The sequence below is a fragment of the Myotis yumanensis genome, unplaced genomic scaffold (genome assembly GCF_028538775.1).
Source record: "Myotis yumanensis isolate MYYU_CA2020_CCGP unplaced genomic scaffold, mMyoYum1.0.hap1 SCAF_10, whole genome shotgun sequence".
Taxonomy (NCBI): Eukaryota; Metazoa; Chordata; class Mammalia; order Chiroptera; family Vespertilionidae; genus Myotis; species Myotis yumanensis.
This window is the reverse complement of record NW_027223761.1, coordinates 32,826,594-32,853,534: the sequence shown is the minus strand read 5'-3', so window position 1 is coordinate 32,853,534 and position 26,941 is coordinate 32,826,594. Positions and strand designations below refer to the sequence as shown.

At 42.2% G+C, this 26,941-nt stretch overlaps 1 protein-coding gene across 1 annotated transcript; it reads right to left on the bottom strand.

Annotated features, from left to right (window-relative positions):
• Nucleotides 1–5,466: 5,466 nt before the first annotated feature.
• On the bottom strand, nucleotides 5,467–20,917 carry CYP2R1 (cytochrome P450 family 2 subfamily R member 1). The gene is made up of 5 exons (XM_070428267.1): nucleotides 20,693–20,917; nucleotides 15,041–15,182; nucleotides 9,245–9,877; nucleotides 8,097–8,426; nucleotides 5,467–6,973 (listed from the first exon to the last, which is right to left on the bottom strand). The coding sequence occupies exons 1-5, from the start codon at nucleotides 20,915–20,917 to the stop codon at nucleotides 6,798–6,800; spliced, it is 1,506 nt and encodes a 501-aa protein (XP_070284368.1). The 3' UTR covers nucleotides 5,467–6,797.
• Nucleotides 20,918–26,941: the final 6,024 nt, after the last annotated feature.

Genomic DNA, 26,941 nt, shown 5'->3' with positions numbered 1-26,941 from the left:
ATACACATAAAAAAGCGCAAGTGGCTTCCTCTCTCCCCTTCCCAGTCACAGAGCACAATGGATACCTGGAATTCCTGTTGTGAGGGAGCACATCCCTGTGCCCACGTGGCTTATGGCCTTGTGGGACTCTGTACATGGACTATTTAATTAGCTTGGATGCACTCACTGAATTTTGCTCCCGCTAAAATTTTGCTCCTGTTTTTGTCTGCAGCTTCATTCTTCGATTTTGGCGAGACAACGAACTCGGACTCAGATATCCACATTTTGGTTTCAAATACACAAAAATATACACAGCAAAATAAAGTATTATAAAGTAAATACCATTATACAGCAAACACGACTTTCTCCCGTAAGTCCTCACACGCCTCTTCCCAACCCCTCCTTCCTCCCTGCTTGAGACAACCACTCACCTGACTTCTATTTGTCTGAAATGTCTCACAGCCTGAAATGGAGATTTTCAAGGCTGCATGTAATGTTCTACATTAAGTATTTTCTTTCAGCATTTAAAGAGATCATGGTGTCTTCTGGCTTGCCATTGTCTCTATTGTGAAGTTAGCCTTGTTGCTTTGGAGTGATTTTCTTCCTATTTACCCTGTGTGGCATTCATTGAGCTTCTTGAAACTCTGGCCTGGTGTCTTTTATTAGTCTTGGAAATTTTTTATATTAGATTTTCAAATATTACTCTGTCCAATTCTTTTTGTTCTCCTGCACTGGGTTTCAAGTACACAAGTTAAATATTAACATTATATCCCCTATGTCTCTTATGCTGTTTATTTTATTTTTTGTATTTTCCAACCTTTTACCTCTCTGTACTTAATTCTAGGCGGTTTCTTCACAACATTTCAGCTGTGTCCTGTCTGCTATAAAATCCATCCACTAAGTCCTTAAATTTATTGGTAAGTTTTAGAATTAATGCTTGATTTTCTTTTACGGTTTTTAATTTTTGGATGAATTTCTCGATCTTAAACATGTTAGGTTTCCTAGAAGCAGAGCCTGGGCTTGGAATTCTTGTGAAACTGCTATTATTAGGGGCAGAAATGGAATATTGGGGACCAGCTACAATTATAAGAAATATGAAACAATCTTCTCCAGCTCTTGCATGACTCGGTTAATTTCTCTTTTAAAAAATGAACAAAAAATAGGGGGGGAAAAAAGAAATATTAATCATGCTCTGTTAACTGTGATGGTTCTGTTCTGATTAGAAAAAGCCCATTCTAACCTGAGTTGTATGCCCTGGGACATGGGAGCTAACATCCCAATGCAATGGAAAGATTTACAACCTGGTGGCTGAAACAATCTAGTCCCAGGGGCACCCTCTCTTTATAACCCCAGACCCCTATTGCCTGTAATCTGGTCCCGGGGTGCCCAGAGGCACCTGCTCTGTGCAAGGCCCCTCTCCCCACAGCCTGCATGATTTATAACCTGTAATGATATTATACCGTGCCTACTTTCCCGTGCCTGTAATTCCTACTTTCCCAAGTAATCTTTGTCCTTCTACTGAATATAAGCAGCTGGCTTATGGGGAGAGGCAGAGAAGATTTTTGTGGATCTATCAAAAACTGTGCTCTCCCATTCTGCCAGCATTATTGGAATAAACGCTCATATATGATTTAACCCTGTCTCTGCTTAATTGGCTCATGTAGTGACAGGCAGCCCAGACCCCTTGGTTGTCCGGTTACTCTATTATTGAAGAAAGCTCTTAGATGAAACTCTTACGGGCAGGAGGGAGAAATAGAATAGTGGAGACTAGCTATAGTTATAAGAAATATTAATCACACTCCGTTAACCGTGATGGTTCGGTTCTGATTAAAGAAAGCATATTCTAACCTGGCTGGGAGTTGTACACCCCCGGGGATCTGGGAGTCAAGCTTGAATGCAGTCCATTCCCATCTGAGAACTGCCTATTATCATGGAAAGATTAACCATCTAGTTGCGGAAAGGAAACAATGGTGTCTGGGATGTGCCTGCCCTTTGCAAACCCCTAGCCCACATTGCCTGTAATCTGTAACTATTATACCCATTTTCATTCTTTTTTTTTGCCTTATTCCTTTTATATATTCATTTTTGTTCCCTTTGCCTACTTCTCATGTAACTTTTGTCCTTCTACCCCATATAAGCAGCTGGCTTATGGTGGGAGAGGGAGATTTTCATGGATGACCTGCTACTCTCCCATGCTGCTGGCATTATTGGAATAAATGCTCCTATATGATTCAACCCCATCTCTGCTCAATTGGCTCAAGTAGTGACAGGCACCACAGACCCACTGGTTGTCTGGTTTCAAATTTTGTAAGAGAAGGAGGAAGGGGCATGGGAGAAGCTCAAGGTGTTTATGTGGTTAAAGTCCTTACCCTGGTCCCATAGGATGAAGCTCTGGAGCACACAATTGTCCTCCTTGAGGCAAAGATTGTGGGTGTGATTTAAATACTCCTGGATTAGTCAGTTACTGCCTTCGAGGGAGGAGAAGCGGGGGAGGGGTGGGAGGAGGGGAGGGAGTTCATGCTAACCTCCTAGGGCAGCAGTTCTCAACCTGTGGTTCGAGACTCCTTTGGGGGTCGAACGACCCTTTCACAGGGGTCGCCTAAGACCATCGGAAAACACACATATAATTACATATTGTTTTGTGATTAATCACTATGCTTTATGTTCAATTTGTAACAATGAAATTTGGGATCACCACAATATGGGGAACTGTATTAAAGGGTCGTGGCATTAGGAAGGTTGAGAACCACTGTCCTAGGAGAGATGACCCCATCAAATGAGGACAGTTCTTCTGGCAATGGTAGGAGCAGTTTTAATACTTGGGGATGGGGATGGGGGTGGGGTAGAGTTGGAATGAGCAAATCCACCTCGTAAACAGAATCATGGTAGAGCACTATCAGTATATTAAGCATGTTCATGGTAAAGTGTGCAGCTGATTTTATATCTGGATCTGCCGAAGGTCTTTTTCTGTTGTCTATTATTTCTTTTGGTTTCAATCGATACCTTGTCTCCTTGTATGCTAGTTATTATCGAGTGCCAACATTGTATATAAAAATATTCAAAAAATATTTGAGGCCTACGATTTTCATTTTTTCCAGAGAAGACCTGATTGCCTCTGGCAAGCTGCTGGGAATCTTGAATCATCTTAATCCAGTCAGGGACTGAGGTGATTCAGAGCTTAGCTCAGGGGTGGGCAAACTTTTTGACTCGAGGGCCACAATGGGTTCTTAAACTGGACCGGAGGGCCGGAACAAAAGCATGGATGGAGTGTTTGTGTGAACTAATATAAATTCAAAGTAAACATCATTACATAAAAGGGTACGGTCTTTTTTTTTTTTAGTTTTATTCATTTCAAATGGGCAGGATCCGGCCGCGGGCTGTAGTTTGCCCACGGCTGGCTTAGCTTCAATGTTACTGAAGCCCATTTTTTCCACTCTTACTTTGAAGTATACCTTTTTTTAAAAAAAACATTTTAAAATAGATTTCAGAGAGGAAGAGAGAGAGGAGATAGAAATATCAATGAGAGGGAATCATTGATCGGCTGCCTCTTGCACGCCCCCTACTGGGGATTGAACCCACAACCAGGGCATGTGCCCTTGACTGGAATCAAACCCGGGGCCTTTGGCTTCACAGGTCAACACTCTATCCACTGAGCAAAACCAGCTAGGGCTGAAGTATAGCTTTTTAGAGTGCCTTTGTAGTCCATATTCTCCAATTTTTTAGCCCCTAGCTCTGTGAATCTATCAAAAACTGTGCTTTACTCTACCAGCCTCTCAGTTGTTTCTTTCAGATTTGGTTCACAATTCTGGAAGAAAAGTGTGGCATTCCAGCTTTCCTCCTTCGTTTAGATCTTGGCCCTGTAATTCCTTTTTTTTATATATACTTTATTGATTTTTTTACAGAGAGGAAGGAAAAGGGATAGAGAGTTAGAAACATGGATGAGAGAGAAACATCAATCAGCTGCCTCATGCACACTCCCTACTGGGGATGTGCCCATAACCAAGGTACATCCCCCTGACTGGAATCGAACCCGGGACCCTTGAGTCCGCAGGCTGATGCTCCACTGAGCCAAACTGGCTAGGGTGGCCCTGTAATTCTTCATTACCTGGTGTTATGAGCTTAGCGACCCCCTCCACCCCCTTCATATGTTAAAGTCCTAACCCTTAGTATCTCAGAATGTGGCTGCCTTGGAAGACAGGTCCTTTAAAAAGTTAATTAAGTTAAAATAAGTCCATTGTGAGGGTTCTAATCAAATATGACTGGTGTCTTTATAAGAGGCAATTTGGTATGCATGCTATATATTTTTTTGCGTCTCTGTGCATAAATGAGATTGACATATATTTTTCTTTCTGTATACAGATAGTGCATTTGGCATCGAAATTATACTAGCATTAAAAGCAGTTGGGCAGATGTCATTTCCTATCTCTAAAAGTGTATAGGATTGTCATTAAAACTAGAATGTTCTTTCTTGACATTTTCTTAAAGCAGTGGTTCTCAACCTTCCTAATGCCGCAACCCTTTAATACAGTTCCTCATGTTGTGGTGACCCCCAACCATAAAATTATTTTCGTTGCTACTTCATAACTGTAATTTTGCTACTGTTATGAATCGTAATGTAAATATCTGATATGCAGGATGTATTTAGGCCACCCGTTGAAAGGGTCGTTCGACCCCCAAAGGGGTCGCGACCCACAGGTTGAGAACCGCTGTCTTAAAGTATGATTTAAATATATTTGTTATAGGACTATTTAGATATTTTTTTATTACTGCAGGTGTCAGTTTTGGAAAGTTGGAGAATCTTAAGATAGTATTTTATACAAGCTGCACATTAAAATCATTTGGGATCTTTAAATGATTCCAATTTAATCTGGGTATTAATTAGTGCTTTGTAAAAAAATTATTTTAATTTTTAAAAATATATCTTTAAATTGTTGTGGCTTTAATTTTATTCATTTATGTATTATACTAGAAGCCCGTTGCACGAAGATTCATGCAATAGGCCTTCCTTCCCCTGGCTGCTGGCATTGGTTTTCCTCCAGCACCCAGGACCCAGGCCTTTGGTCGGGCCGCAGTGAAGAAGCCAAGCCTCAAGGCTAGGCTTTTCCCCTCTGGCTGCAGCAAGGCTTGGCTTCTCCGCTGCAGTTGCAGCGGAGAAGCCAAGCCTTTTCAGTCTTCAGTCATCACTTTGGCCGGAGCCTTTAGTCTTCGCTCCATGCCTGTGTATGCAAATTAACCGCCATCTTTGTTGGGTTAATTTGCTAGTCGCTCTGATTGGCTGGTGGGTGTAGCGGAGTGATACCAATTTGAATGTTTCTCTTTAATTAGTGTAGATATTTAATACATATTTTTATTATATATTACATATAAATGAATATAATTACTAGTATATAATCAAAATTTTAATTAATGGAAGTCAAACACACTAAGATGTCACTTCTACCCTTTTCTCTCAGTCTCTTAGAAATCACCAGTTTCATTAGGTTCACATTAATCTAGCCAGTGCTTTTTATTCAAATACAAGTGCATAATGCATATTTATACACACATACATTCTTATTCCCCATGTCATACAAAAAGGGAACATATTTTAACGGAAGTCACTGTCTGTGCACTTACTCTGAGGCTGCAACTATTCATGGGCCAAGTTATGAGAGCATGAACCCTTAATGTACAACTTTAGAAGAATTAAGATTTTAAAACAGAAACCTATAACTGGAATACACATACCCGTTTGATCAGGACAGTCACAGTTTACACTTGTGTTCCTGGCATAATTATCAATAGGAAGTCCCTCATATAACAGTAATTGTGGAAATGCTTAAAGACCTATAAAAGTCAAAAGAATTCATTCTTTAAGCCCTCTGACTGGTTTTGGAAAAAAGTGGTACTATGTAAATCGTCTGTGCCTACCAAGAATTAATTGCTACATTTTGTTTATATTTTAAATACATTATTGTAAGCTGCTGCTTTGGGGATGGATACTCAGTATGAAGACGTAGCAGGGAGCAAGATTTGAGAGCACTGGAAGGTTCTACATTAAATACATAGATATTTCTTCTATCATCTGCCACCATGTCTAAAATGTCTCTGTAGTCCAAACTCATTTGAGTTCTAATTTCTCCTTTAGTTCTCTATTAAACTGGACTAGTACCGCACAAACTATTAATGACATACCTGACCAGAAGGGAGCTGGCATTGGCATTTGGAAGTAAAGCCCCCAGGACAGGAGCAAGATGGAAGGAGGGGTTCCTAGTGCTCAACAAGAGGCTGAAAAGTCAAGCTCTGCTTAAGGTGACCATGGCAAATCTTAGTATCTTAAGCAACACCTGGCATTTGCACCTTTGTTTTCCTCAAGAGATAATTCTACCGTAGAAGTCATAAAAGCTTGAAAAAAATCAAATCTGTGTGGCCTGGCCAGTGTGGCTCAGTGAGTGAGCACTGACCTATGAACCAGGAGGTAATGGTTCGATTCCCTATCAGGGCACATGCCCAAGGTGTGGCCTTGATCTCCAGCAGAGGGCATCCATTGATGTTTCTCTCTCATCATTGGTGTTTCTCTCTCTCTCTCTCTCTCTCTCTCTCTCTCTCTCCTCTCCCTCTCCCTCTCCCTCTCCCCTCTTCTCTGAAATCAATAAAAACATTTTTTTAAAAAGTAATGCAGAACCTCATAATCTGCATTTAAAAAAATAAAATGAAATAAAGACACATTTGTGTTAACTTTCTGATGCTGTGGCTTTTGTCCAAACACATACAATGATTAAACTAGGTTCAGGGGTCAGGTGACCATATAGCCTCATTCCACACGGCATCGTGCCCTTTCAGCGTCTTTCCACACAGATGAGGAAGGGCTGGGGCTGCAAGGTCATGCCTAACCTGGGCTTCAGATCTGGAACCAGTTCATGGGGAAAATGCAAGTGAAACCGCTGAAGTAATGCTGTAAAAAACAGGAACATTTCCATCCGAGCCAGCTGTTCTCCAAGACAGTGTCTTCGTCCTAAACAGAAAAAAAAAACAGACATTGTCATCTTTTTAAAATCCAAAATGTATATCTAATACATTACAAAATGTATGTCTAAATTCCGGAAATCTGGAATTTTAAAAAAGTTACAAAAGGTTATTCTTACTAAAGAATTTCCTTAAACTCCAAAGAATAGAAGTTGGCTTTTCATCTCCCAGAATCCATTTCTTTACCTTCCTGGACTTTGTAAACTTATTAGTCCCTCCCCCACATCCCTTGCACGTTGCAACAGAGCCTGAGGTATGCCGAGAAAGATCTAATTTGAAGTGTGACATTTTGTTCTATAGATTCAAGAGAAGGTCATTTCATTTCAGATGACTCAACGTGTACCCTTCCCCAATTAAAGAGTTTCCAGTCCATCTCCCAAGGGTCTTGTGATCTGTGCACCTTTTCACTGCAGAAGCAGTATTTTTAGAAAAGAGATATAATAAACTAGGAGCCAAGAGAGCTCGATTCTTGTTTCACTTCAAATTATGAGTCATTCCCCTCCCTGGATCTGTTCCTCAAGCTACTTGTTACTGACCTTCTAGCTCTTGGAGTTTTGATTACAAGCCAAAAATCCACAGACAAAAATGTTTCAGAAGCCAGAGCTCTCACCAGTTTCTCTCTAGATACTCAATTAATGCTTGTTTATTTTTGAGTAGATATGGGTGTTAATGACCTCTAATTAAACTATTCTCTCCTGTAAGAATCAATGCTATGTTTTCAGAGTTGAAATATGTAATTCTACAACAGAGAGCTTCAGATTAAGATGTTATACTAATGCAATGGCTGGGTGCTCAGTGGTTAGGATGTCAACCCTCACACTGAAGGGTCATGGGTTCGATTTCTGTTCAAGGTTCGAAATTTGTGTGTATCTGGATTGCAGGTTCCGTCCCTGCCCCAGTCAGGGCGTGTGGAAGGCAACCAATTGATGTGTTTTTCTCACAGCGATATCACTGTCTCTCTCTCCCCTCCCTCCCTCCCTTCCACTCTCTAAAAAATCAACGGAGGGAAAAATACCCTCCGGCGAGGATTAGCAACAACAGCAAAAATGTTATACTAATGAACCACCATTATACTTTGTCCTGAAGTTATGCCGCTGTGAAAGTTCACTTACCTAGGGAAAACGGAACCAAGGCTTCCTTCTTGGAAAAATATCCATTGCTGTCCAGAAATCGCTCCGGATAGAATATTTCTGGGTCTCTCCAGTACTTTTCATCAAAATGTACAGAATAAAGATTTGTGATTACTGTTGTGCCTTTAGGAACAGAATAACCACGTACAACTGCATCTTCAGAGGTTGCATGGAAAATCCCTAATGGCACTATATTACAGAATCGTAAAACTTCATGCAAAACTGCCTCAGTGTAAGGCATTTTGCATTTGTGGTCCCAAGAAGGCTTCCCATTGGGTCCCATAATCAAATCAATCTCTTTCTGAACTTGTCCTGTTAGAGAAGAAAGTGTTCGAGTTATTATGCAGTGCTGAAAAAGTGTATCTAAAGTAATTTCCCTTTGTGGTAAACAAGGGATAACCTGTAGTAATAAGTAGGGCATGCATCCACCCAGATGCAGATTTTTCATGATCTGGGAGTTTATTTAAATATATACCATATATCTTCTACTACCAGTAATCAATGCTCTGGGTAACTTTGTTGTGAATAACACAGTAAAAGTAATAAAAATCAAACAAACCTAGAATTGGAATAACATCTCAGTCTCAGCAAGGAAAATAATTAAGCATAAAACTTGAATCAAAACAACCAGGGTTCAGGTCCTAGTTCTGCCACTTCCAGTGATTGATGCTGGGCACGTCAGCCACTCAGCCTCCCTCATTTATAAAATAGGCAAAATATAACCTGTCTCTAAGGTGTTCACATGAATTGAGATAAGATTTGAAAACTTTGCCGGCTGGTGTGACTCAGTGGTTGACTGTGTACCTATGAACCAGGTTGCGGTTCGATTCCCATCAGGGCACATGCCTGGGTTGTGGGTTTGATCCCAAGTGGGGGTCATGCAGGAGGCAGCGGATCAATGATTCTCTCTCATCATTGATGTTTCTATCTTTCTCCTTCTCCCTTCTTTTCTGAAATCAATAAAAATCTATTTTTTTTAAAAGGAAACTTTTTATAAGTATTAAATATTTTTCTTCTTGGCTAACACTGCAGAAGTTCCTAAATAAACTGCTTTGAACATGGCCAAAGGCTCTAAAACATGTGTGAGTCCTAAATGTAAGTTCAGACCTTGAGATCGAGAGAGTCCTCACCTTGAATGTTAGGATAAAGTGCCATGAAAAGAATTGCCCATCGTAGCACATTGGTTGTAGTTTCAGTTCCAGCAATGATGAGTTCACCCACAGAGAAAATTAGGTTTTCTTTGGAGAAAGTAGATGATGGGTCATTTTTACCCTGATCCATCTCATCTAAATAAGCATCAACAAAATGCTGAGGTAATTGAGGCTTTCTGTTGAGAGAAGCTTTTTCGATAAGCGTGGAGAGAAAATCATAGACCACAGCGGCATTTCTGAACAGCTGTTGATGTTTTCCAAAAGGTAAGAGGCCAATCCATGGGAAGGCATTATACAGGAAGACTGAGGCACTGGCAGCTAGCTCCACATTCTCACTAAATAGCTCAATCATGTGTTGGAAATCAGTGTCTTCGTAAGTGAATCGTTCTCCAAAAATAATCAGATTGGTTATGTTTGAAACAGCATTTGTTATTAACTGTTTGAAGTCAAAAGGTCTGCCTTTGTATGTTTCAACAGCATCAATGAAAAATTTGGTTTCCTCTAAAATCTTAGATTCAAAAGACTTTTGGCCATATCCAAAATAGCGAAAGCTGTTTACAGCTAACCTTCTGTGATCAACCCATCCTCGGCCATATTTGGAATTGAGTAAACCTGAAACAAAACAAAAAAGTTAAAAATGTTATCATTCCTACATCCCTGTCCCTAACAGCTAAAAAGGCTATGGAGAAAAGAAAAAGAAAAAAAAAAGATTGTTAGTCATTCTTCTCCAAATTATCTTTCTATAAAACTAAAACTAGACCCAGTGGATAAGAGCTGTTTCCTGCTACTCATTAGCCACAGAATATTATAAACATAAAAAGCATGTCTACTTACCATCTGGGGATAGGCAGAAAAGACCTATAATTCTCCCATAACAAGAAACTGAACATTCTTGTGTAATTCAACCTGTGTGAAGTAGGCCCAGGTGGCTTTATTACCCATCTTTTACTATAAGTCTAATTTACAAAAGACAAATGACTGTACATTTTGTAGGCAAAATTCTATTTTGGACTAAACAAACATCTGGAAATCTTATTTCTAGAATTAGAAATTTTCTGCTTTATTAAGACTAGATTTTAGAATATACATTTACTTCTGTTAAAGGTATATATTACCTAAGGTAACTCTGGCAAAGGCAAGGTAGCCTGAATGAGGTGTCCATGTAGTGAAAATAACTCAAGCCAAAAAGAGAGTACCATGGCAGAATGTTTGTGTCCCACAAAATTCATATGTTGAAGCCTAACCCCCAATGTAACAATATTAGGAGGTGGGGCCTTTGGGAGGTAATTAGGTCATGAGGGTAGAACCCTCCTGAATGGGATGGGTGCCCTTATAAGAAGGGATATGGGAAAAGGTGACTACTCTTGACCATGTGAAGAGACAGAAAGAAGGCAGCTGTCTACCAGGCAGGAAGCAGGCCTTTTCCAGACACCAGGAAATCTGCTGGCACCTTGATTTCGACTTCCCTGCCTCCAGCTCTATGAGAATAAATGTTGTGTTTTGTTTTGTTTTTTAAAGCAAGTTTCAGGATTTCCTTCCTTCCTTCCTTCCTTCCTTCCTTCCTTCCTTCCTTCCTTCCTTCCTTCCTTCCTCCCTCCCTCCCTCCCTCCCTCCCTCCCTCCCTCCCTCCCTCCCTCCTCATATATTTTTACTAATTTCAGAGAGGAATGGAGAGGGAGAGAGAGAGGAACATCAATGATGAGAGAGAATCCTTGGTTGGCTGCCTTTTGCACTACCCGTAGTGAGGATTGAGTCCACAACCCAGGCATGTGCCCTTGACCGGAATCAAACCTGGGACCCTTCAATCTGCAGGCCTATGCTCTATCCACTGAGTCAAACCAGCTAGGGCCAAATGTTGTGTTATTTTAATCCTCACCCAAGGATATGTTTTTACTGATTTAAGGGGGGGAGGAGGGGGGGGGGGAGAGGGAGGGAGAGGGAGAGAGAGAGAGAGAGAGACACATTGATGAGATAGAGAGCAACATCAATCGGTTGCCTCCTGTAAGCACCCCAATCAGGGATGGAACCTGCAGCTTAGGTATGTGCCCTGACTGGGAATTGAACCTGCCACTTTTTGATAATGGACAATGGTCCACCACCAGAGCCACCTGCCAGGGCTAAATGTTGGTTAAGCCATTCGATCTATGATATTTTTGTAATAGCAGCTCAAACTAAGACAGAGGGCAAACATGAAACTCAAACTTTTAATGTTGATATCTGTTGCCTCAAAATTTCTGAGTCTCCATATTATACTCTGCTGTTCTGATGTGGGTACTATGGACTATTTTCCCTTTAACTATCAAGAAGAAAACAATGCCATAGCTGGTTTGGCTCTGTGGATAGAGCATCAGTCTACAGACTGAAGGGTCCTGGGTTCGATTCCGGTCAAGGGCACATGCTTGGGTTTGTGGGCTTGATCCCCATAGGGGGTGTGCAGGAGGTAGCCAACAATGATTCTCATCATTGATGCTTCTATCTCTCTCTCCCTCTCCCTTCCTCTCTAAAATCAATAAAAATATGTTTTTGAAAAGAAAAAAAATAACATCTTTTTTTGCACATATATTTATGTAGCATGTACTTAACTCAAAATTTCATTCATAATTTGTACATCGGTATACCTATGATAAAAAATGTCATGTTCTCTTGTCTACATGAGGTACCTATGTAATCTACATTCCATTAACTTTTGTGCAACAATTTTTAATTTGGAGCTTATGATAAAGTTAGCCACCCATAATGGGGTCTTTAGTGCTGTGTAACGATCTTATATTTCTACATTTCATTTTCTTTCCGTACTCCCAGATGACTATTCATTCAACAAATACTCATTCAACATGTATTCATGAAGCACTTGCTATGCTCCAGGCAGTGTTCTAAATGTCACAGATATATCAGTGAACAAAAGGGGCAACAGATCCCTACTCTCGCAGACCTTACATACTCGTGAGGAGAGGCAAATGAACAAGTAAAGTATATAGCAAGGAAGCAGGCAGTGTGGCCAGGGAAAGCCCCACTGGGAAGGTGACACAAGTAAAGACATGGAGATGACACAGTAAGTCAAGCAGATATCTGGGGAGAGATCACCGCTGGCAGAGGGGACAGCTGATCGAATGAAAGGCACTGGGATGAGAGCAAACCGTGGGTAAAGGTATACATATGGGATACATGTTGAAGAAGGCACAGAGGAGCCTTGTTATAATCCTACACTGGCAACCTGTATGCTTGGGCAACGTGTTCCCCAACAGGGGGCTAATGGTGGCTCTGATGTCTGTTTCAAGTTCCATGCATATGTATCTTAAAATAACTTAGTTTTCTACTTATTTTCCTTTTACTGTTTTCTGAAAACCTTAAATGCTTATTATTATTGCTTTCTTTATAATAAAAATAGCACAAACTATAAATGTATAGCTTTGAAAAAAATATTTTTACCCCAAATATTATTCTGTTCACACCATCTTTCATTTTCATTGTTTCTTTAAAGATCTTCTATTATAATTGTGGTATAATTTCTTCTTTCACCTAATTATTTTTTTTTATTGATTGATTGATTTCAGAGACAGAGCAGGGAAGGAGAAAGGGAGAGAGGAAGGAGGGGAGGAAGGGAGAGAGAGAAAACGAAAAAGAGAGAGAGAGAGAGAGAGAGAGAGAGAGAGAATGAGAATGGGAAACATTGATTTGTTGTTCCATTTATTTATGCACTCATTAGTTGCTTCTTGTATGTGCCCTTACTAGGGATTGAATCTTTGCTTATCAGGACAATGCTATCTAACCAACTGAGCTACCTGCCTAATTTATTATTTAGACAATCATTGCAGAGGCTGGAAATTTGATTTTTATTTATATTACTACTGCACAAAATTTGCGCACTGGGGGGGGAGGGCAGACTCCTCAGCCCGGCCTGCCCCTTCTCACAGTCCAGGAGTCCTCAGGGAATGTCCTACTGACGGCTTAGGCCTGCTCCCCATGGTCTGGCCTCCCTCTGCCAGAGGCGACTGGCTAATCAGGGGAAGGCACCACCCCCAACCCGCCCTCGCTACTGCTGCCTCTGGCCTCCCTCTATAGGAGGTGACCCGGCAATCAGGGGAAGGCGACACCCCCATCACGCCTCTGCTGCTGCCACTGCCAGCTGTGAGGCTGCCTGAGCCTTGGCCTTCACAGCCACTGCAGCTTGCCTGAACCTCGCCCAAACCTCATTGCCTGAACCTTGGGCCCTTGCAGCGGCAGCGGCCATCGGCGGCTTGCCTGAGCCAGGGGCCAGCCCTGGGCAAGCAGCAGCCGCCATCACGTCCCCAACGTTGCAAGTCCCTGCCCACCCGCGCCTGTTTCGCACATAGCCTGCTGATCTGTCGTTACTGTGATGGCGTCCTGACCAATTTGCATATTACCATATTATTAGATTCCTTTTAAGTATCATTATACTCTGGTCCAGTGGTTGGTAAACCGCAGCTCGCAAGCCACATGGGGCTCTTTAACCCCTTGAGTGTGGCTCTTCCACAAAATACCATGTGCAGGCGTGCACGTACAGTGCAATTGAAACTTCGTGGCCCATGCACAGAAGTCGGTTTTTGACCTGGGTGAGTCTATTTTGAAGAAGTGGCGTTAGAAGAAGTGGGGGTACATTTGCTGAGGTCAACCCCTCAGATTGAGGACGTTTTTAGCAAAGGCCAGTTTAGGAGTACCCCAATTAAGTTAATAACAATGTACCTACCTACATAGTTTAAGTTTAAAATATTTGGCTCTCAAAAGAAATTTCAATCGTTGTACTGTTGATATTTGGCTCTGTTGACTAATGAGTTTGCTGACCACTGCTCTGGCCTAAGAATTTGGCCTTTAAAAAACTAGTGTTTTCTTTGCATTAGTTGATTTGCCTTGTGATATAATAGGTGGTTAATTTTTCTTTTTAATCAATGTCTTTTTAATCTATCTAAGCAAGTTACTATACAATTTACTTTAAAATTAAATGTGAAGGTCTCATTGAATTGGAGAATTTTGGACACATTACTATTAAAACTCTTACACTATTATGTATCAAAACCATTGCATCTGACTTCAGCATTCTATTTTAGACTTTTTGTTGCTGCTTTCTTCTCAACAGTTCTGTTAGCATTTAGCCTTTTTCTGATGAATATGGACTCATCCAACACTGATCAACACTAAACCATATAAAATCCTAGTCCTTTACACAAATACTGCAATTCTTCCTTTACATAGCATACTGATTAGTGGCTAAGAAAGGCTGCTTCAGGTTCTATAATCTTATAAGCAAAATTATAGTAAAAATTATAAGTTCCCAAGTACCCAAGACTGGCTTCAAAAGGCACTTTTAATTCCAGTATACATGCACGTATGTGTATTCCTAATTTGTTTCACAAAATTTGCATAGATTAAGTGCTAATTCTTTAAAACATTATGTACAATATTTACTAGAACTGGATTACAACAGTAGAATTAGCATGTACTGGTCTAAAATACAGGGGTGGGCAAAAGTAGGCTTACAGTTGTTCCTATGGAAAATAATACAATAATAAATAATCATAAGAGGATAAACTGTGGTTCACATACTCACAAATGTAAAACAAGTTCTGCACACCCCTGTATGATTGAAATGGAGCCTGAAAGGCCTCAAATACTTGGTTTGTATACTAAATTGATGAATTAATACCTCCTATTAATCAGTACAATAGAATTCAAACTCTACGTGCTAAATTTACATAAAATAATAAATATGATTTAAAATAGTTTAGTAAATCACTAAATAGATAAAAATAAACATACCTCCCATTTTTGTCATCTTCTTGAATAATGGAAGGCATGGTCTGTCTGCAAAAATTTCGCTTTGATGAACAAGGCATTCCTTTACTACATCATAGCCATTTAGAACCACAGTGGATATACCTCCAAGATCTAAACTGAAGATCTTTGAGGAAGAAAAGAAAAACAATTAAATGGGAAAATGTTTGGAGAAAGATAACCATGGAAACTTACATGTACTCAGCAGCTCTTCCAGATTTGTCACTTCCCTGAAAATACAGGCACTTATTTACTACTCAACTGTAATGGGTAGAGTGCCTTCTCTCTACAAGGCATGTCACGCACACTATGATCTAATTATGCATTCGATGCCTGAAGACATAATTTTTCAAATGGAAAGAGTACCAGACTCAGAAGGCCTGGGTTCTAGCTTAAGCTTTGCCACATAGGACCATGTGCAGAACCCTTAACCTTCTGGGGCATCAGAGTTGCCATTGAAACTACGGTACTTGATTCAGATGCTCTTTTAAGATTCATTCCAACTCAAAACATTCAATGATATCTAGGAATTTCCTTTTACTTCTAAGATTTATGGAGAAGCATACCATCTACATATCATTTGTTACTCCAGACTTAGGTAGGAAAAGGGACTGTCAAAGGCATAACAGACAACTTTGAAGTATAAAATTCAAAGGAGTAAATTTGAAGATCTAATTGGCTTTTTGAATGATTCATGATTGGACAGTATCTCATCTAATAAGGAGAAAGGAGCTCCTAAGAGCTATAGAAAAGGAAAAATTTTAAAGACAGTGTGAAAAGGAAATTATTAGCAAAGAATGCACTGTTTCAGGCAAGGTCACTCTCCTAGGGGAAACAAAGACGTCTGTCCAGCACATTCCCTGACTAGTGCTGACCAGGTAATTTCAGGTTGACTGGTCAGAGGTTACATTCCTGGGGAGGTTGAAACTGCAGTTAACTTAAGTCCTGGTTTGCTGACATGAGGTTTAGCATAAGTAACTCCATGCTGTCTCTTTTCAACAGCATTCACCACATAGGCACAGGTGACCATCCCTCAGCTAAGGGGAAGGCAAGACAGAATATCCATGCTATGCCTTGCTGGAGCTTCTCTTCTGCTTCATCTCAGGTTCACTTACAATGTCACACCTCTTATACCCAGGCCCATAAAGGACTAGTCCAGTGAGAGAACAGTGCTACCTTATCAGTGGGATGTAAAGAATGCTTATCCCCATGCTCTCAGGAGTTGGCTGAGAGCTCTTTACCATCAAAATATTGAGTCAATGCCCTAACCCAGCCGTGGGCAAACTACAGCTCGCGGGCCGGATCCGGCCCATTTGAAATGAATAAAACTAAAAAAAAAAAAAGACCGTACCCTTTTATGTAATGATGTTTACTTTGAATTTATATTAGTTCACACAAACACTCCATCCATGCTTTTGTTCCGGCCCTCCGGTCCAGTTTAAGAACCCATTGTGGCCTTCCAGTCAAAAAGTTTGCCCACCCCTGCCCTAACCGGTTTGGCTCAGTGTTTGATTCTGGTCAAGGGCATGTACCTTGGTTGCGGGCACATCCCCAGTAGGAGGTGTACAAGAGGCAGCTGATCGATGTTTCTCTCTCATCAGTGTTTCTAACTCTCTATCCCTCTCCCTTCCTCTCTGTAAAATATCAATAAAATATATATATATTTTTAAAAAAATTGAGTTAAACAGGCAGAGCTGAGTTAGCCATGGTTCACACTACTTTGGAAAAAATAACAAAAAGACCAAGAGTCTTAGCAAAGAATAAAATTCAGCAGAAGTAGTTACAGCAGCAATATTGATGGAAACCTCCAAATAGTAACAGAATCAACCAGCTGAGCAATGGCGTCTTTGGCTCAAGAATAGGCCCAGCTGAGCAATGGAGTTTTGGGCACAAGAATCAACCAGATGAACAATGGCGTCTTTGGCACAAGAATAGGCCCTGCCAGCTGAGCAGTAGGTACATCTGGAACCTGGGGAAGGAACATGGGCTGCCTGCCACAAGCAGTGGTATTAGTCAAAAGTGGCAGCGTAAGGGTTTCAGCTGAGCAAAGGTGGGACTTCTCCAGTTCCCGAAGCAGTCATGAAAAGGAAGGACTTACCCAGAGGGTAATTTTCACAGATATAAAGGAGAAACTCCTCTTCCTGTGTGTCTCTTCTACTCTCAATACTCTACTACACTTCTGACTGCATATAAGGATGAAACTTCAGCTCCTGGGTGCTGCCATCATCACCCCAATGTCCCGTTGGCTCAGTGCTGTGCAGCCCTTCCCTTTGGCTATCCCATCCCCCATCCTTCAATAAATTCAGTATTTCTTTATCCCGTCTGAGATGGCTATTTAACCTGCCTGTGTGCACCACCATGCTAACCTACCATGTTCACCTTTCAGTTACTATATAAATAAATTAATAAGTTGTCAATTCCGCTTGCCTTAAAGTAATTCCTTTAATGTCCCATGTGTATTACCTGAAAATAATCTGTAAAAACCACTTGTTTACCACTTTACTGGCCAGGGAATCCTTTTCAAAATTGAAATAAGATTAAAGTAACTGCAGAAACTTATATATTAAGAGTGAATCTCCAAGGAACTGGCAATTCTTGATGTAGTACATTTCTATTTAAGATTGCCTTTAAAATAAATGTATAAAACCTTAGGACTGGTTGTTTTCCTTTCAAAAACTATAAAGGAGAACTGAACTCACAGACTTCATAAAAGTAGACGTCACCTGAAGTGATTGTCAGTTCTCATAAGCAATTTCCAAGTCCATTTTTTTTCCTGCTGGCACACATCTCCAAATTATAAAGATAGTGCAAAAAAGAAGATTCCATTTACAAATAAGTCCTATAAACAACTGTCTACAATCTCCCAAAAGTATAGGAGAGTGATGGCAAACCTATGACATGCGTGTCAGCGGTGACACGCGAACTCATTTTTTGGGTTGATTTTTCTTTGTTAAATGGCATTTAAATATATAAAATAAATATAAAAAATATAAGTCTTTGTTTTACTATGGTTGCAAATATCAAAAAAATTTCTATATGTGACACGACACCAGAGTTAAGTTAGGGTTTTTCAAAATGCTGACACGCCGAGCTCAAAAGGTTCGCCATCACTGGTCTAGGAGATAAGTCTCCTTCCACTTCCAAAAATTTTTGTACAGTGTATAACTGTATCGTGTATTAACAACTTACAGTAACTTTGAGACATTGTCAGAATTGGGAAACACCTCTAAGATAATGGGAGATCTCTAGGGGTATTTCACCACTAAGATAAAGATCAAGTGCTGCTGTAGTTAAAAGTTAATGTTAGGTAGCATTTAACTTAAGTCTAAGGCAGAGTCAGGCAAACAGTGTCTACTCTTCAATGCACACATCTTTTTCATTTTTGTTCCGTTCTCTTTTTCCTCTATTTCTCTTGCATATTAAAAGAGCCTGATTTTACCACCTCCAGTAAAAAGCCCTCTTTGTAAAGAACCATAGCTGTACCAGCAATAAAACCGTCTACTCATGCCAAATTTTAAATCCATTGAACCAAATCTATCCATCCCAAGATTAAGTTTTCCGGCATGTTTCTAATTTAACTTGTAATTTATTATGAGACTTAGATGACTCCCTTCCAGAAAAGTATGTTCAGTATAAATATAGCATTCCTTTCAGTTCAAATCTTTATATATAAAAAACATTCCTATTCTGAAAGACACCATTTCAAAAAATTGGTTGTTGTTTTTTTAATGATGATAAAGAGTGAATGCTATTTTTTTAATATATTTTATTAATTTTTTACAGAGAGGAAGGGAGATAGATAGAGAGTTAGAAACATCGATGAGAGAGAAACATCGATCAGCCGCCTCCTGCACACTCCCCACTGGGGATGTGCCCGCAACCAAGGTACATGCCCTTGACCGGAATCGAACCCGGGACCCTTCAGTCCGCAGGCCGACGCTCTATCCACTGAGCCAAACCGGTTTCGGCCAAAAAATTGGTTTTAAAATACGTTTGAGTCCTGGCTGGTGTGGCTTAGTTGGGAGTCATCCTGTGCACCAAAAGGTTGTGGGTTCAATTCCTGGGTTCACATGCCTGGGTTGAGAGTTTGATCCCCATGAGGCAGCCAATGGATGTTTTGCTCTCAGATTGATGTTTCTCTTTCTCTCCCTCTTCCTTCCTCTCTAAAAAACAAATTTAAAAATCTTTAAAAAATAAAATAAAATGTGTTCGAATTTGTAGGCCTAATAAATTGTTCTGCAATTAATAACCAAGAACATTTGAGTAGCACTTAACTGCTCTCAGCTATTATTTTTCTCATTGCACACATGAGGAAAAATTAAGATTCAAAGAAGGTAAAATTTTATCTGGTCTCATGCTCTCATATCTAATGATTTCTCTAGAATATTATGATGTTCTCTACTAACACAGAGATCAAATATATTAATGGAAATACACTCAATTCTTGGAGAACTGGAGGGTATACAATAAAATCTAAGAATTGTATGTTTGCTTTTCCTCAGGCCAGCTTCCCGTTAGCAATATAAACCATTAGTGAGCTGCAGAAACCTAGAATAATTCTTGTAAAACCTGGTTCAAATAAGGATTGAAGCCCCTAGGCCTAGGTGAAACACAGATGCCAAACAGCCCTGCTGTGCTGTTCCCCCAAAGCCCTCGCCACAATTAGACTGATTTCCCCCCTCTTACTGGAATGGAACTCCCTGAGTGGGGCTGTGTTTGCCTCCCTCTCCTTTCACCCCTCGCACCCGGCCAGAGTCTGGTTTGTTGTTGCCCATAAATGAATGGACTCCAAACAGAACAGGTGAGCTGGCTCAGTGCCAGTGCTCTGAAACCTCTGCCTCCCTCCGGGTCAGGCGGGGACACTTCCTGACACAGGCTGGTGTGCTGGCCCTTTCCCCTGAGGGTGAGCAGCGGGCGGCTGTCTGCCAGCCACGGGGCATTTCTGGGGGCAGTTTCCTCCTCCGCAAAAGGGAGGCGCAGTGGGCTCCCCGCGGGCCCTTGTGAGTTTAAAGGATCCACAGTGGGAGGAGGCCGGCCCACAGCAGGCACAGTCGGGTTTGCTGGGAGGATGGATGCTCCTGGCCTGTCGGCCCAATGATCGCCCTGCGCTGTACAGCTCCGCACGGATTTTCATTCATTCATTCATTCATTCAATCACTCACAGTCATTCACCAGAGCCACCTCTCAGCCAGGGCCTTCCCCAATACTTGCTAATCCTCACAGCAAACGCCACAACAGCCTTCCTTAAAGGCAAACACCCAAGAACCTGTTACCTATGAACTCGGTCCCAGAATTCACACGCCCACTTTCCCGGGAAGCGTGGGTTGGAACCTGGAACCGAACCTATTCTCAGGAGGACGGAGCCCGTAGGCCCGCTGCGCAGGCGCGGGAGCCCAACCTGGCGGCTTAAGGGGACGCGAAGGGCACGCGGGGCGTGGGACTGGTCGGGGTCAGGCCCCGGCGGAGCGCCCCAGGCGGGGGCGCGGCTGCGAGGGCTTTCCCGACCCAGGAAGTAGGTTTCCCACCACGCCGGAAACGCACGGCCAGGGGTCTCGGCGGGTCCGGGCCCGGCGCGGCCTTCAGCCCACCCGGGAGGAAGGCCGGGGCCCTCCCTGCCCGCGGCCCGACGGCCGGTACCTCGCCGTACACCTGGCTCTGCTTCCTCATGTAGACGTGGGGGAGCTCGGCGGAGGCGGCCAGCGAGTAGATGTTGCCGATAAAGGGCAGCCCCGACGGGCCCGGGGGAAAGCCCGCCGGCCGCCTCTGCTTCAGCAGCTGGCGGACCCCCAGGGCGAAGAGCAGCAGGAAGAGCGCGAAGCCCAGCGCCCCCGCGCACGCCTCTGCTCCGCGGGGCCCCCACATGGCCCGGACGTGGGGTCGGCGAGCTCCCGTCCTGGGACGGGCTCGCCCCTGCTGCGCCGCCCCCCATTGGCCCGACACTCCGAGGCCCCGCCCCGGGTTCAGGGCCAATGGCTGGCCGAGTGCAGGCCCTGGGCCCGGGGTCAGTGACCCCTGCGCTGCAGGCTCGCAGCTGGCTGCGCGGAGGCGGGTGCGCCCCTGCGGCCCTGGGCGGGCACCCGCCGGCGGGGCACTGAGCCTGGAGGCCTTTCCCGGGGTTGACATCCCCCTCGCTGAGCTAGGCACCTTGCGGCCAGCCCCGAGGGCCTTTTTAGGAGCCCGGTTGGTGCATTTCAAACTAGGAAAACTGGAGAGCTTATCATAACACTGAATCGAACATCTTCAAAATCTCCATTAGAGAATTGCTCTATCAGTATTAAAAAAAAAATCTTACCCTAACTGGTTTGGCTCAGTGGATAGAGCGTCGGCCTGCGGACTGAAAGGTCCCAGGTTCGATTCCGGTCAAGAGCATGTACCTTGGTTGCGGGCACATCCCCCGTAGGGAGTGTGCAGGAGGCAGCTGATCATTGTTTCTCTCTCATCGATGTTTCTAACTCTCTATCCCTCTCCCTTCCTCTCTGTAAAAAATCAATAAAATATATTTAAAAAAATAATCTTACTACTCATCTGTTCTTTCCTCATGTTTTGAGGCATTTCTATATGTGATCCCTTGAAAACTGTCACCAGGCAATATTTAGGTATTCTGAGTTAATTACATCTTTTCTCCCTTCCTGGTCTCCCGAGACTGGTTACTCCTCGGCAGTCACGGAGGAGTCTGTTTCCTCTTGCCACGAAACCTAACATGTTCACAGGTCCCAGGTTATTAGGACATGGGCATGTGTGGGGTGAAGGGGGCATTATTCTCCCCACTACGGGAGGGAAACCTGAGGAAAATCTTCCAAAGAGGGAATACCAAGAGCAATGTCTCCCATACTTCCCTCTGAGAGTGTGCCCGGTCTCTCACTTGTCAACGTCAGAAATGTCCATATCTGTAAGAATTTATATGAGTTTATTTGAGCCAAACCAATGACAATTGCCGGGTAGCACAATCTCAACACATTGAGAAAATGCTCCAGAGAAAGGCAGTTCTGCACCTTATTTTATTCATTAAAATCAAAGGAGAGGACGTAAGGGAGTTACATGAAATCCACTGGTGGTGGATTAGGTTGGCTGGAGAAAGCCAAGGGGGAAATCTCTGAGACTGGATAAAGAGTAAAATGGATGGACACTTCTTTTACATTGGTGGATGTAGGATAGTTCACAATTTTTACAGCACATAGAGATGGTAAGTGAGGAACAGGATAGCAATGAGGGGTTCTGTGGTCTCTGCTCTGGTGGGAAACTGTGCCCTGAAAGGTCTGGAAAAAGGGGATCACTCTGACATTCCAAAGGCATGTTACAGATGCAAAAAGACAATAGGCTCAGTTAAGGTAAAGCTTGATCTTTATTTTTTGGTTAATCCTCACCCAAGGATATTTTTCCATTGATCTTTTAAGAGAGAGTGGAAGAGAGAGGGAAGGACAGAGAGAAACATCGATGTGAGAGAAACACACCAATTGGTTGCCTCCTGCATGTGCCCTGACCAGGACCCAGGCCAGGGAGAAGCCTGCAACCAAGTTACGTGCCCTTGACTGGAATCAAACCCACAGGCCAAAGCTCTATCCGCTGAGCCATACCAGCTAGGACAAAGCTTGATCTTTGTCAAGAAAGATACTAGCCTAGGACATGACTACCTGCCATGACTTTCTTTTAGTTAGGGAGTTTTTATTTCAGACTATCCTACGTGGTTGGTCTCTGAGTTCATATGACTGCTGTGCAGGCCTTCCCTGAGCTTGTCAGGTTCAGTATGTGGCCCCCATTTTTTTTTTTTGTTCACATACTTTGTATATCTCTGATGCAAATACACTGGTAATGAGGACAACCATTTAGTTAACCTTAGCATTCTCACTGTCTAAAGTTTTGTGCTCACTCCCTGGTAGATGGACAGCCCCAAAGTCTGAAGGTGAGTTTCACAGGATCCCCAGGTACAGGATATCAACCTACTGAAACAGGGTATATTTCACAGGATTTTTAGCCATGAAATATCTGCCTATTGCTTACTACAAATGCCTGGTGTTTTATCTTTAGAGATAACTTAATTTTCTTATTAATCAATCTTCTAGTGAAATGGAAAAACTGTAAGACATTATTGCTAAACCTAGTCCTCAGTGACATACCAAAGGCCAGTGGAGATGACCAAGGATGGATGCTGGGACTTCGGGTGTGGCACAGTGCTGCCGAGGCACCAGGAACAGAGGAATAGTGCCCATGCGAAGCCCGAGGTCTGCTCTCCCTGCCTTCCCCAATATCATCAGGCTTGCAGTATCTGGTCTGGCCACAACTGTTATACAGTATTGGTATTCTGTTCAAGTGTGGCCCCCTTGCATCATTTATATTCAAAAAAAGAACTCCCTTTCAAAAATCCTGCCATTCATTTAAATTAAGGAACATTCCTTCTTTGGCATCCCCCCTGGCTATATACTAACTGAGTAGAGCCTGAATCCTGACAGCTGCCTAATTGCATTGATGCGAGGCCTGCTCCCCTCCCCTACCGCCCCTTCGGGAATGATGGAGGCAGGTCCTCAGAAATCACTATAAGTTTCTCAGAACATGGATCCTTCCCTGTCATCATTTATTATGGTCTCTCAGTGCTCAGCAAAGAGAAATAGCTCACTGCATTTGCTCCTAATGTGATAGCGAACGATAATGTCTGTCAATGGAGTTTATCACGACAGGGATGTTTGGTGAACAGGAAGTGAAGGATTTCACTGTTTAACATGCAGGATGGAATGGGTGCCTGGAGAAATGTGAAAACCCTGTACATGCCTCTTACATTTCTGCGTGCAGATAGTAATGATTTCAGCAGAGGCCAGCACTGCTGGGCAGGATTGAAAGCCTCTTTTTTAGCCTTTGGGAACTATCCTTCCAGGGTTCATTCTGAGGGCCAGGGTCAAATGAGAGTGTCTCTAGGGCTCCCTGCCAGTTCATAGATGGCTTTGACCTGAAACCCTGGCCTGGGCCCTGGGAGCTGGCCAGATAGTCCTTCCCCAGGGCAGTGATGCAATGAGCACAAATGTGCCTCCTTCTCACATTCCATTATGGGCACTCACAGTTGTGTTTCACTGGAATGAAGAGGAAGTGAGAGCCAGAGGAAGTGCCCAGTCAAACCATATTGGAGCCCAGGGCAAAAGAAAAAAAACAATACGATCTTGGCTTATCAAAAATTTGATATCTTGTTCATGATGGATTTTTGCATTAATTTTGATGTTAAAGTATTACATTAGAGTATTATCTTCATTGTTGAGCTTTTCAGTGCCCCATAAATTTTGCTTCTGAGGTGAATGCCTCACCTACCTCACCTTAGTCCCATCCCTGGGAGGCAGGGTACCGAAACGATGACTTGGATGACAAAGTGGTTTGTAGGAACTAGACTGCACACTTTGATTTCCCTGACTCTCCTAAGAGCCAGGCACTGAGGTAGGGCTATATCATGCACAGCTCATTTTGTTCCAACAACTTTGAAAATACTTTCTTTCCTTCAAGGAAGACATGTATAGGTACCTGGTAGCACAGAATATTTATTTCTCTAGGGTTTTAAAGACCAGCATTTTGAGTGTGAGGTAGGAAGTGCATAATTTTCTGGGCCTGCAGGACATGGAGGGCCAGTGAGACTTCCCACACAGGAATACCTGGCTTCCTATTTTCTGCCTATCCCTAAATTATCCCACCCCACACCCACTCCAGCCTCCTTCACTGGGGAGCCTTATGCAAATGCTCTGGACCATCACGGGCCTCCACACTTGAGTTGCTCCAGCCCTTAGGCTCCTTATCACTCAGATCAGCTTTTACCTTTCAGTACCTTCTGTTTTCCATTCATGATTTTATAAGAATGACTGGATTTCTGGAGGGTAGGATCCCTGTCCTATTCTTCTCCTATATTCTAGTACCCTAATTCATTGTTAGTCACACCACAGTCGCTAAAATGCTGGATGATTGGCAGGATGTATCTGGGAATTCTCCCTACAGGGCCCTCAGGGGAGAGTGTTTTATGCCAATTTGCAGGCTCCGGCAGAAGATGTGTTTTGCCTCTAGGTTTATTCATCAGGCAATCACATTGGAAAGCATTTGTCTACAGCAAGGCATTGTGCCATCTGCAGAAATTGTATACTGAGAGAAGCATGGGCCCAGCCACAAATATGAGCCTGTTTCAAACAAGCAGGGATGAGCCCTACTGCTACCTGGTGAAGGGCATAGTGCTCCTTTCTGCTCTTCCTGTCTCTTCTGAGAACCACTCAGTCCTCCGTATCGGGTGGGATATGAAGGAATTTTCCTGATTATGCCTCACACTGCAATGACATATCCTTGTACCTCTTGGCTATAATTCTGGAAGGCATAGAGTGAACTGGTATTACAGAAAAGTAATGTAGGGTTAACATGGCACACAGTTTACAGTAATTTTCGAGGATTTTAGAATTGAAAGGAACATTAGGGAGCATTCAGTCCAATTCATAAGCTCCACTTTACAGATGTGGAAGCTGAGGCCCTGAGTGGACAAATGACACTCAAGGTCACACACTGAGTTAGTGGCAGCAACAAGAACACAATGTGTCGATTGCTGGGGCTTTGTTCTTTCCGTTTTCTCAGGCTGCCTCAGCTGAGTGGGTTAAACCTAAGACTTGATAATATGAGGCTCTCCAATGCAAAGTCAGTTCACAGATGTTTGAGTTCCAATTTGAGTAAAATGGATTGATTTGTTTAAGCAGATTTATCAACACAGAATAAATTGAGTTGAGACATTTTCTGCTGGTGTGTAATGTTTGTCTCTTTTATTTAGATGTAGGGAAATGCAGTACGCTGAAATCAATGAGTAAATACGCAATTTTCTGCCACAAAACAGGACGTTTCTCACACACTGGTGTCTTTGGGAAATTTATGTACTGTAATTGTATCTTTTATTATAATCAGTATGGCCCTGAAAGACCTGACTTTTGAGCACAACCATTGTCTCAGAGAACCAGGTGTCTTAGCCAATATGGCAGAAAATAGAGAAGCCTAAGTATTTTAGTAAAAAGCCTATGGTAGAATTGCATAAATGTTGATTTTTAGATGTAGACAAATTGGGAATATTATTACTGAATTTAAGCTTAACAGTTCGTAGAACATAAGTATCTCATTTTTGGTATCAAGGTTTAGTTTAAGGACACTATATTTATATGTTAATATCTGTAAAACACAGTTTTACAATTAGTCAAACTTTTATATAGTTTTATAAACTTTCAAAATTTCCTTACTTTTTCTTGGGCTAAAGCTATATAAATGGTGTTGTAATACACATCTTTCTTCATTCAGAATTTTCTGTTTGAGGTAATTTCCTTGGTGTATATTTCCAAATGTAGAATTGCTAAATTTATTAGTCAGTTTTTTGCAGAGAAACAAACCAATAGGATATAGATATAGATGACACAGATAGAGATAAAGATAGATATAGAGATATAAATACATAAGAGCAGTTTATTATAGCAGTTGACTTATGTGATTATGGAGGCCCATGATCTGCCAAGTGAAGAACTAAGTAAGCTGGTGATGTAATATAGTCTGAATCTGAAGTCCTGAAAAACAGGAAAGTTGTAAATATGATTCCTAGGCCCAAGAACTAGGAGTGCAGGAGAAGATGGTACAGCGACAGCAATTAGAGTCACTACTGGTTAAGCTTAGCATAATCCACTGTCATTCTCCAAGATCCATCTGTCTTCCCAGTCAATGTAGGAGAGTTGAATAGGGAATGTGTGGGAATCATCCTGCATCATTCAAGTCCTTGATGATGGCATGAATCTCTGTAATCCCTCCAAGGATACATTGTTGCTATTTATCTATTTATTTTTGTCTTTCAATATTGCTTTTTTAAAAAAATATATTTTTATAGATTTCAGAGAGGAAATGAGAGGGAGA

Coding starts and splice junctions, on each gene's coding strand:
- CYP2R1 (XM_070428267.1), bottom strand. CDS start 20,917: ATGTGGGGGCCCCGCGGAGCAGAGGCGTGCGCGGGGGCGCTGGGCTTC. Junction 15,183..20,692: donor AGAGCCAGGTGTACGGCGAG/GTACCGGCCGTC, acceptor TCTTCCTCAAAG/ATCTTCAGTTTAGATCTTGG. Junction 6,974..8,096: donor CTTGGTTCCGTTTTCCCTAG/GTAAGTGAACTT, acceptor TTTTCTGTTTAG/GACGAAGACACTGTCTTGGA.